Source organism: Anopheles arabiensis, chromosome 3 (assembly GCF_016920715.1).
Source record: "Anopheles arabiensis isolate DONGOLA chromosome 3, AaraD3, whole genome shotgun sequence".
Lineage (NCBI taxonomy): Eukaryota > Metazoa > Arthropoda > Insecta > Diptera > Culicidae > Anopheles > Anopheles arabiensis.
In genome coordinates this window covers 91,746,616-91,758,081 of record NC_053518.1, presented here as the reverse complement: position 1 = coordinate 91,758,081, position 11,466 = coordinate 91,746,616, and the positions used below count along the sequence as shown (strand labels likewise).

Sequence of the window (11,466 nt, the reverse complement as noted above, 5' to 3'; positions counted from 1 at the left end):
GAACTGCTGGTGATGATCACAAACGAACCTCAGGGTGTGTGTCTTGCAGATGATATTGCTCCAGCAGGTGGAGCGGTTACTAAAACCGTGCCAAATGATCGGTAGCAAAGGTTTTATAGACCATGTCACTGCACGATGCATCGTTCAATCAACGAGATGTCAGTAAGGAGTAATCTTTAGCTATATTTGGAACAGTTTTATTTTCACCATAAGACCATTTAGGAAGACTGATTACCAATGTCTTTCGACGGTGATTACCTCGAACTTGCCAGCCGAGCCATGTAACGTCCCACGTGGAACACGCGTTTATCAGTATGTTTTACAAGGATTTGTTTTTTATCGTGGTTGAGATATTGCATGCCTACAATGTTACCGTTACTCGTGTTGCGGCCATTGACGCTGTCAGGTATCGTAGGTACGATCTAACACAGCCCGAATATGACCTTGCTGCCTGGGACGAACCTCGCTTGGAGTGATAGCTGCATAGGAAGTTCAGGAGACAAAAAGCTTCCGGTTACGGCATGAAGGTTATGAACGGGAAAGATAAAAGACAGACTTTCGAGTGGGTGGTATACGTCATTATCGCCAGTGAAAAGTGCGCGAAGAATGTTTACCCGTATCTATGATGGTCATGTTTGCGACCATGTTTTGGTACTATTATCTACAATTTGGCTGCACGTAACGGTCGCTTGGGAGCGCTCTTGCGGGGTGCGAATAGTGTACTGGTGAGATATCAGATATTGAGTATTGGACAAGCAGAACCGACCGTTTCTAAGAGAAGAGGTTTGTTGTCCAGAAATGGACTCAGTTACTGGATCGGAGTAGGTAAGTAGGTTGTTTGGTCTTAGAATTGATGCCAAACCTATAACCGATTCTGAAACTGGTCGTAAACCTATATCGGTCCTGGAACTAATACTAATCCCGTAGCAGCCATGGAACTTATTCCTATTTTATTCCAATTCTTGAATCGTTCCTAAACATGTCTCAGTCTAAGTACGAATTGTAAACCAATTCCAATCGAGTCTCTTCCTCCCTTTCCTCTTCCCTCTCACTTCCTCCGCTATCATCCTGGACAACGCAATATTCGCGGAAGTGGAAACACGTGTACTATTTTACAAAATTCAGCATTGAAATCTAAGTAACCAGGAAGCGAAAGAAAACGTCACTCGAACACGCTTTCATTCACATTTGCTCTACTTTATTGATACGGCTCATTAGGGAATCACAATGCTCCAACTGTTTGTCAGTGTGTGTATGTGTGTGTGTGTTTTTTGTTGTTGTTGTTGTTGTATGTATTAATAATGAATGTGATCCATACGTCTGGCAGCAGTACCGACACGGACGACGGATTCCTAAGGGCAGGTGACGCCAGGGATGCAGGCCGGTACACACTCGATCGTCGGATCGCAGCAGGCCTGATGCGGCCAGTCGCACACCATCGACTTCTCGTTGAAGTGCAGCCCGTACGGGCAGTCAAACTCGCAGGCACGGCCCGACTGGCACTTGTAGAACTTGGTGCAGACGCTGGCCGGCAGCAGAATGGGCTTGGAACCGTCACGCGGCGGGCAGCGCATATCCTGGACACAGTTCAGCGGGCAGGTGACTCCTGGATCACACTCGCCTGGCGCGGATGGCGTCGGACCGGGCGTAGGTCCCGGAGTTGGGGCGGGAGTCGGGGCGGGAGTCGGGGCGGGAGTGGGAGCTGGGGTGGGGGCCGGAGTAGGGGCCGGAGTAGGAGCCGGAGTCGGGACAGGAGTAGGAGCTGGGGTAGGAACGGGTCCAGGTCCCGGGGGGCAGGTCACGCCGGGGATGCACGGATCGCACGGCACGGTCGGATCGCAGCAGGCTCGCTCGGGCCAGTCGCAAGCGTTCTGCTTCGGGTTGAAGTGCAGCAGCGGCGGACAGTCCATCGGGCAGGCGAACGGTCCGGAGCACTTGTAGAACTTGGCACAGTTGACGTGCGGCAGCAGGATCGTGTCCTTCGACGAGGCCGGACAGTTCGGGTTGGGCACGCAATCGTTCGCCGGCACGTCCGGCAGACCGCACTCGATGCTCGGGTCGCAGCAGGCACGGTTCGGCCAGTCGCACGACTGTTCGCGCGCGTTGTAGTGCAGTCCGACCGGGCACAGCTGCTCGCAGGCATTGCCGCCGGAACACTTGTAGAACTTGGTGCAGTCACTGTGCGGTAGCTGTACCGGGTGAAGCGGATCCTTGGCCGGGCAGTTCGGGTGCGGGGTGCAGTTGAACGTGGGACAGGTGACGCTAGGGTCGCACGGTTGCTGACCGTTGGTCAGGGCCGCTGCCAGCGTGACAGCGAGCACGAGTGGCAGATACATTGCCGAAATTGGTGTGCGTGTGCTGGGGGGGGGAGTAACTGGACACTTTCCGTGTGCAGTGGAGCAGATGTGGGAGGTAGCGCTCTCGGACCAAACAAAAAGGAAAGCTGCCGATGGCGAACTGTGACTGTGACCGGGTGTTGATAGCCGGCAGCTTTATATACAAATTGATTCCATTTCACTCGGTCGGCGGACGGCGTGGTGTTTCTTATCGGGCAGCGGGTACGTAATCAGCGACCGGGCGGCACCGCAAATGTGGATAGCATCGGCATAGAGTGTCTTCCAAATGTGTCTGTGCCATTAGTGTGTGACCGAATCGGTTACACATATGCTGAGGGTCGGATACGATTTGGAACGGTTCCTATCAAGGTCGTGGTACCCATCCGTGAGAGAGTATCCTTTAGCATTGTCTGATACACATGGCATGGAAAGAGTGATACACATCTTTTGGCACAAATCAATGGCAATTTGGCGAGGAATGAGGAAGCAAAAGAATTTACTATGTCTGGGGCGGTTCATTGATTTTTTCTTCAGATCTATTCCCCATACACATGCAAACTAATGGTGTTATCAAATACTTCTTAAAATGGATCTTCTTTTTATTATTTTTCAAGACAACTGTTATCGGTTGGCTTGCGTAGGTACAATAAGCCGTTATATTGACTTATTTGTTACTAGAATAGTTTGAAATAGTAAAAAAAGCTGAATATATTTATTCAAGGGGTCATGTTCAGCATTAAATTAATCTTTAACTCGAGAGATTTGAACCTATGACGTAGTTACGAGCATGTACTTAGATTGTACGGCTTGCCGACTGTACCATGCGATCGCCTTTTTCATCGTAAGGATAACGTCCAACAATAGGGTAGGCTAGACATGATGGAAACTTTCGTGGAAAATATGTTATGGATCAAAGCATTCATAGCAACTGCGCTCTAGCAACGGAGTAGTATAAAACCAACATCAGAAGCTGAGCAGAGTTATAAGTGAACTCCAGAGTCATTAAAGCCATCGATGGTCCCAGACCGGTTGTAAGTAACGTATTGAGACGTATAGTGAGTTTTTTTGTATTCAAAACAGTATCATCCGATCTTGAAGCAGACTATTCACTGTTGTGAGGTCCAAATCTTTCCCAGCTCATCAACCAATGCCGTTGAAGAGATGTTCTGCTTCTCTTCGTCTATTGTTGGTCAATATAGCTAAGCTCTTCTTCTACTTGGCATAACTTCCTATGTGGACATCTTCGCCTTTACAGGATTTCGAGACTTATTCGCTATCATGGAGCCAGATAATCAGTCCTTGTTGAGGGAAGGTCCATTCTAGACATGAACGACATGAACGCACGAGTGTCGTGCGAGCATGATTGAACCGTAAAATGGCTCCTTTTTACTTTGTCTACATGTATAGCCTACAGTTCAACAGGTACTTGGGAACACATCGAATGGTAAGGGAAAACAAATAATCCATTGTTTAATAGTTGCAAGATTAGTTGTATATATTTATTTGCGTTGATTATATATTGGGGGTTAGTATTCGCATTTAATCATGGTTAGGGTTAGTACTGTTTTGGTGCGGTGCAGGTGCTGCACCTGGCTTAAACTATCGGTTAACAGTTGGCAACAGGTGCCACTGAAAACTATCAGTTATGCAGATAAATAATACTTTTTCCGTGCCAATCGTTGTTGCTAGCGGCTAGTTTATAAGTGAATAAGATATAGATAGAGGTTAAATAGGGTACTATACGTTCAAACATTGATTCGGGTACATTCGATATCGTTTCAATAGCGTGAGTGTCATTGTCGTAGTGTCGTAGCACTAAAGCCGCACCGATCGGGCGCACGTGACGCCTGGAATGCAGGGCGGATTGCAGGGTATCGTCGGATCGCAGCAGGCGCTTTCCGGCCAGTCGCACACAAACTCGCGCGCATTAAAGTGCAGCCCGGGCGGGCAGGAGTGCTCGCAGGCCTTTCGGTTGGAGCACTTGTAGAACTTGTGGCATTCCGAATGAGCAAAGAGCGTTGGCGTTAGACCGTCCTGGGCCGGGCAGCGCATGTCGTTGTGACAGTTGCTCGGTTCGCACGTTACACCCGGCACGCACGGCTCGGAAGGCGTTGGTCCAACCGTGGGTGGAGGAAGCGTCGGTGGAGGAAGAGTGGGCGGAGGCAATGTCGGTGGGGGTAGAGTGATGGGCGGCTGTGCGGTGGTTGGCGCTGGGGTAGGTCCGGTCGGTGGACATGTTAGGCCAGGGATGCACGGAGGGTTGCAGGGTATCGTCGGGTCACAGCACGCACTGCTTGGCCAGTCGCACACGCTGAGATCGGCATTGAAGTGTAGTCCGGGGGGACAACTCTGTTCACAAGCGAATCCATTGTTGCACTTGTAGAACATGTCGCAGGCAGAGTGAGGCAGCAACTTGGGCGTGACTCCATTTCTGGGCGGGCATCTTGAATCCACGACGCAGTTACCAGCATCACTCGGTGGGCAAGTGACTCCGGGAATGCAAGGATCACTGGGTGTAGGAGTGGGAGCTGGAGTAGGAGCTGGAGTAGGAGCTGGAGTCGGTGCAGGAGTAGGAGCTGGTGTAGGAGCGGGAGTAGGAGCTGGGGTAGGAGCTGGAGTAGGTGCCGGGGTAGGAGCTGGGGTTGGAGCTGGAGTTGGTGCAGGTGTTGGTGCAGGAGTAGGACCGGTTGGTGGGCAAGTCACTCCCGGAATGCATGGAGGATCGCAGGGTATCGTTGGATCGCAGCACGCACTGCTTGGCCAGTCGCACACGCTGAGACTTGGGTTGAAGTGTAATCCAGCTGGACAGTCGTGCTCACAGGCGAATCCATTGTTACACTTGTAGAACATGTTGCAGGCTGAGTGAGGCAGAAGTTTCGGTGTGACTCCATTTCTGGGAGGACATCTACCATCCATGACGCAGTTACCAGCATCGCTCGGTGGACAGGTGACTCCGGGAATGCAAGGATCACTGGGAGTAGGAGTAGGAGCTGGAGTTGGGGCGGGAGTAGGAGCTGGAGTTGGAGCGGGAGTGGGGGCAGGAGTTGGAGCGGGAGTAGGAGCAGGAGTAGGAGCGGGAGTTGGAGCGGGAGTAGGAGCTGGGGTTGGAGCTGGAGTTGGAGCTGGAGTTGGTGCAGGAGTAGGACCGGTTGGTGGGCAGGTAACTCCCGGAATGCATGGAGGATCACAGGGTATCGTAGGGTCACAGCAGGCACTGCTTGGCCAGTCGCACACGCTGAGACTTGGGTTGAAGTGTAATCCAGCTGGACAGTCGTGCTCACAAGCAAATCCATTGTTGCACTTATAGAACATTCCGCAGTTGGAAGGATGAGGCAGAAGCGTTGGAGTAGCTCCATTTCGTGGCGGGCATCTATTGTATAGGATACAATTACCAGCATCACTTGGTGGACAGGTCACACCAGGAATGCAAGGATCACTGGGAGTTGGAGTAGGGGCAGGAGTTGGAGCGGGAGTAGGAGCGGGAGTTGGAGCTGGAGTTGGAGCAGGGGTAGGGGCTGGTGTTGGAGCTGGAGTTGGAGCGGGCGTTGGAGCTGGCGTTGGAGCTGGAGTCGGAGCGGGCGTTGGAGCAGGAGTTGGGGCAGGCGTAGGCCCAGTAGGCGGGCACGTTACACCCGGAATGCATGGAGGATTGCATGGTATCGTGGGGTCACAGCAAGCCTGATGCGGCCAGTCGCACACGCTGATCAGAGGATTGAAGTGCAATCCAGCTGGACAGTTGTGTTCACAGGCTCGTCCATTGTCACACTTGTAGAACATGCCGCAGTTTGAAGGATGAGGTAGAAGCGTTGGGGTAGGTCCATTCCATGCCGGGCATCTCGCATCCACGACGCAGTTACCGGCATCCCCTGGAGGACAAGTGACTCCAGGAATGCATGGATCACCAGGGGACGGAGTGGGAGCAGGAGTGGGAGCTGGCGTTGGAGCTGGCGTTGGAGCTGGAGTCGGCGCAGGAGTAGGTGCTGGTGTAGGAGCAGGTGTAGGAGCGGGAGTAGTAGCAGGCGTTGGAGCAGGCGTTGGTACAGGCGTAGGCATAGGCGTGGTGTTCTCACACGGTACGGCAGGATCGCAGCAGGCGACCTCGGGTCGTTCACAGCGCTGCAACGCCTGGCTGAAGTGTCCATGCAGACAGGGCAGATCGCATGCCAGCCCATTCGTACACTTGTAGAACCGAGCGCAGGAGCTGGTGTGCGGTAGGAGCAACGGATTGTTCGGGTCGTCGAACAACGGGCAGCGGCTATCGGGACGGCACGTAACGCCGGGGTTTGGTCCCGTGCACGGAATGTTGGGATCACAGCAGGCCAGATCCGGCCAGTCGCAGCTTCCCGTCGTTGGCGTATCCTGTCTAAAGTGCTGCCCGCGCGGACACTCCAACACACAGGCCTGCCCGTTATCGCACTTGTAGAACCGGGTACAGTCCGCGTGCTTCAGGACGGTCGGATCGAACGGATTATCGTTCAGCGGACAACGCGCATCGGGCGCACAGCTGCGAACGGTTGCTCCGCGGCAGGGTACGGCCGGATCGCAGCATGCCTCGTCCGGTGCCTCACAACGTCCCGTACTGGCGCTGAAATGGGTGCCAGGCCAGCAGTCTACTGGGCAGCGCCTCCCAAGATCACACTTGTAGAACCGGGAGCAGTTGCCCGGGAACGGGAAGGTGGTCGGGAAGTTGGGATCCTCGATCAGAGGGCAGCGGACATCATCCACACACTGGCTGGGGCTCGTGTTACACAGTGCCGGATTACAGCAAGCCACCTCCGGCCGTTCGCACACGCCTCCCGCCGGCCAAAAGTGTTGACCGAGCGGGCAGGACAGCAGACAGCGTTCGCCGAGGTTGCATTTGTAAAACTGACCACAGTTGGATTCGTGCGGCAGCAAGGTTGGATTGTTGGGATCTTCGAACGGGTTGCAGCTTAGCGGGTCCGGAATGCAGCCAGTCGGTGCCGGTGTTGGTGCGGTTGGTGGGGCCGGCGTTGGTGCGGTCGGTGGAGCCGGTGTTGGTGCGGTCGGTGGAGCCGGTGTTGGTGCGGTTGGTGGAGCAGGTGTGGGTGCGGTCGGTGGCGGTAGCGTTACAGTGGTGGGCGGATCGGACGGTCCAGTCGGTGGACAGGTTACGCCCGGTATGCAGGGATCCTGCGGCAGGCAGGGTATGTTCATGTCGCAGCACGCCCGTTCCGGCCAATCGCACGCCTGCTCAACATGGTTGAAGTGCAAATTTGCCGGACAGTCGTATTCGCACGCCTGCCCATTGGAGCACTTGTAGAACTTGGCACAGTTCGGATGGGGCAGCAGCACTGGACCTTGCGGCGGGTTCACCGCTGGGCACCGGGCATCCGTGGTACAGTTGAACGTTTCGCAGGTAACGCCCGGGACGCACGAACCCTGACCCTGGACAAGGTGCAGTGTGGCAGCAAGCACTGCCAGATAGAGCTGCTTCATCGATGGTGTGATGCTTGCGGCCACGGCACCAGAGAATTCAAGCTGATCGAACTGCTGACTGACTTAACCGTGGAAGGTGGCAAGAATTTTTATACTATCCTCTCCTGCGCGGTACCCGATTTGTTCTTTCATGTGTCCGCCCCGTCGCACGCGGATCGTTTTAGAGGCGGTGGTGCGAATGCTGAAATTCTGTTGTGCCAAATTGTAGAACATTCAGCTACAGGGCTACCTTTTTCCGGTTCGTCCACGCTTTGTTCCCATCCCATGCATGGTGGTGTGACGCATTTAGGATGGAAGCTGATGGAAAGGGAGACAGGCCACGACACGTCCGGAAGTAGCGAAGGTGTACTTAAAAGCTTAATAGAACGTAACATTGAACTAGCGGAGGTTGTGGCATAAGCTCTTAGAATTTGTCGGCCGTTGTCGGGTAACCGTCGTGACCCTGGTAATGGAACCCGACTTCGTCCGCGGCTTCCCGCCATCGATGCGTCCGTACGGAGGAAAATAGCGACCTCCCCGTGTCGCACCCGCACCCAAATCGTCAGTCCCCAAATTGGTTGCTTTATCTTAATTATTATCACTTGTCACCGGTTTTTGAAAGTTCTAGTTCATGTTCACGGCACCGACAAGGTTCGCCTTTTATCGGTGAACATCGTTACGGGGCAGCATGGTGGTGGCCCGTCTAGCGCCCTGAAGACGACGACGACGACGACGCACGGTCGCTGTGTAACATTGTCGCTGTGTTTCGTTAGACCCTGTGGCCGAAGGTGTTATGTATTGATCATTACGCGCTGTACGTGTACATGACGTCAACGTTTTACCACATTGCTTCCTATATCGGAGAGGTTCCTCTTGCAGGTTCGAGATGATGTCTAAATTGTGCGGCACTAGATGACCGGTTGGCAAGACAGGGGTCATTCTTCGTTCCGTTCGAAGTTTGAATGAATGATGAGAAACATAGGAAAGAATTCTTGTTGATAGCAATGACGCTATCTGTTAGTTATCTGGAATTCATGGATGGTAATGCGTCCCAACGTTTCTCGAAGTATATTAGTGTATAACCACAATGTAAATTGCAGTTCAGTTTATGAACGTAATGTTGATTTAAAGGAGGATCTATGGACAGAAGAGGTGAAGAGAAACGATATTTTCTGATGTTTATTTAGGTATTGATAAATTTTGCTTAATGTCCATCAATATGTATTCTCTCCAACTCCATCGTAGCAACCATGCCACACATCCGAGTTCCTGAAGATATGCGCTAAGCACTCGTTTTCGACGCCATAGAAATCCCAATTTTGATAAGAAGTGCCTACCGTGAGAAGAACCTGGTTAATAGGCTTCTTCTTCTTTGGCACAACATCCGCTGTCGATCAAGGCCTGCCTGTACCCACTAGTGAAGTGAGCTTGGCTTTCTTTGACTTATTGTTACCATAGCAGGATAAGTCAGTCCTACGTATGGGGGCACGGTCTATTCGGGGTTTGAACCCATGACGGGCATGTTGTTACGTCGTACGAGTTGACGACTGTACCACCAGACCGGCCTGGTTAATAGGCTTACGACCCTACAACTCATACAGAGTTGAACCTAGGAACAAGGAAGAATGCGCTAAAGTTGAAGAATGTTTATTGAGACAGTACCATCGGTTGAAAATCAAGTCATCTACCTGATGACAACTCAACAATTGCATACTGTAGGACCTGTATGATCTGTACCACCGCACCAATCAAACGTAACATCTGATGGAACGCGATACTATCTTAATTACGCATTCCGACATTATCTTGCAAAACAAATGTTCCACCCATGGCGGGAGTGACTTATTAATGTCCAACAACCGGGTCGACTAATTGGCGTCCAATGTCTGGCAGGCAGGGTCGAGATGTTTTCGTCGTCCACAAAAAAAGCAGACTCTTCGGTCCGGCGGGTTGTGCAAAAACAAGGATAACGCCTGATAAGATGTGCCAGAAAAGGCAGTAAGATGCAGCGCGAGCAAGCATCGCTGCACTGATAGCCACCTGAGAGGAGGAGAAAATTACGAGTACGGCCGTGGTCCATTCCGGTCCCCAGTTCTAGCAGCAGTGGGTTCTATAAAATGCAGCAATAGCGCTACCTACCACATTCAGTTTGCAGAATGTTGAGGAACGTACTTACACTACTGCTGCCAGTGCTGGCAGTGAGCGGCGTGAGCGTTGATCCACGATGTACGCGATACAGTCTCGGTTCGGAGGCGCAGGTCCTGCCGCATCTGCAGGACTGTCGCAAGTTTGTCATCTGTGATATGGGCGGCAATGGGCAGGTGCTTTCGTGTCCCCCGGGGCTGTACTTTAGTGATGAAGCGCACGCCTGCTCATTCGATATGGCGGCCTGTACGCACGGTGAGCTTGACGAGACGGTGCCCGTTGTTCCCGAGCCTCAACCACCACGACCCGTGCCACAGGAGCCCTCGCTACCGGTTGCCCCGGTAGAGCCACGACCTCTTCCGTTGCCGGTACCACAGCCACAGCCACTGCCCGTCATCCCCAGTGATCCGCTGCCGGTTGTGCCACCGATAGTGGAAGGCAATTCGAACGGGGCTGAAACAAAACCATCGCTACCAAACTGGCTACCGATCGTGACGTCACCTCCAGTCATTGAAGAATCCGTGGAAGAACAAGCTGAAATCGAGCAGCTTCCACCGCAGAGTGTAAGCGAGCGAAGAAGTGATTAGTCGAAGAGCGTTACTGATTACATTGCTGTGTTTTTTTTTCTTTTCCCCTTCGTGTGGATAGGTTTGCTGGGATAAGCCGATGGGTAAGATTTACCCCATCGCCAACGACTGCGGTCTGTACGTGGTGTGTATGGGCAACAATGATGCGATCGTGCAACGCTGCCCCAAGGGTTTACTGTACGATCACCAACAGCAGCGTTGTGAGTTTGCCGATGCGTCCTACTGCGCGACGCCACGCGTTGACGGGCGGTTAGTGCTGGACATACACGGCGTCGATATGAGTCTGCTGGAGGAAGAGAAAGCACAACAGGAGGACGAGGAGACTATGGAGCTTGCTGAAGAATCCTACTCCGTTCCGGTAGTACCTGTGAACGAGCACGCCCCTGCCCTGGTGATGGAAATGGTGCAGCATGAGCATCAGCCGGTGCTTTTTGTGCCTGAACCGGAGATACCCGAACCAGTGCAGCCGATTGTGGAGTACAACTTCCGCATCATCGACAATCATCCGCGCTGTCTGGCACGCAGCAACATGGGTCTGACGGCTCAGCTACCGCACGACTCCGACTGCAGGAAGTATCTGGTGTGTGTTGGGCGCGTCGCTATCGAGAAGGTGTGCCCGGCCGGACAGCACTGGAATGCGAAGAACAATTGGTGCGACTTTGCGTCCGTGGCTGGTTGTACGCTGTAAGTGTTTGCCTTTTGAATAATAGAAAAATAAACACCATCACCAGGATCTTCAATGCAGAGCGTGTGGTTTGAGTAGACTTTCAAAGGAACGAGTAGACTGCACTTTATCGCAACCAACATGTTCCTTTACACACGAAATATTTATTTTCTTTGAAAATGGTGTTCGATATTTTTAAATCTTCAAAGGTCCCTGAGGAATGTCAGAAAGGTTAGAGGTTGAATTGCATACATTTAGGCGTTGGACTTGGGATAACCGATTGGATTGTGATTCAGGC

The 11,466-nt window shown here is 52.6% G+C and overlaps 3 protein-coding genes across 3 annotated transcripts; 1 reads left to right on the top strand and 2 right to left on the bottom strand.

Annotated features, from left to right (window-relative positions):
- Positions 1 to 1,176: 1,176 nt before the first annotated feature.
- Positions 1,177 to 2,452, bottom strand: LOC120904592 (keratinocyte proline-rich protein-like). Its single transcript, XM_040314686.1, has one exon. The coding sequence runs from the start codon at positions 2,334 to 2,336 to the stop codon at positions 1,353 to 1,355; it is 984 nt and encodes a 327-aa protein (XP_040170620.1). The 5' UTR covers positions 2,337 to 2,452; the 3' UTR covers positions 1,177 to 1,352.
- A 1,353-nt stretch (positions 2,453 to 3,805) lies between these two features.
- LOC120903512 (mucin-2-like) lies at positions 3,806 to 7,839 on the bottom strand. The gene has a single exon (XM_040312993.1). The coding sequence runs from the start codon at positions 7,791 to 7,793 to the stop codon at positions 4,152 to 4,154; it is 3,642 nt and encodes a 1,213-aa protein (XP_040168927.1). The 5' UTR covers positions 7,794 to 7,839; the 3' UTR covers positions 3,806 to 4,151.
- A 2,089-nt stretch (positions 7,840 to 9,928) lies between these two features.
- Positions 9,929 to 11,248, top strand: LOC120901244. Its single transcript, XM_040308945.1, has 2 exons — positions 9,929 to 10,480; positions 10,566 to 11,248. The coding sequence occupies exons 1-2, from the start codon at positions 9,929 to 9,931 to the stop codon at positions 11,190 to 11,192; spliced, it is 1,179 nt and encodes a 392-aa protein (XP_040164879.1). The 3' UTR covers positions 11,193 to 11,248.
- Positions 11,249 to 11,466: the final 218 nt, after the last annotated feature.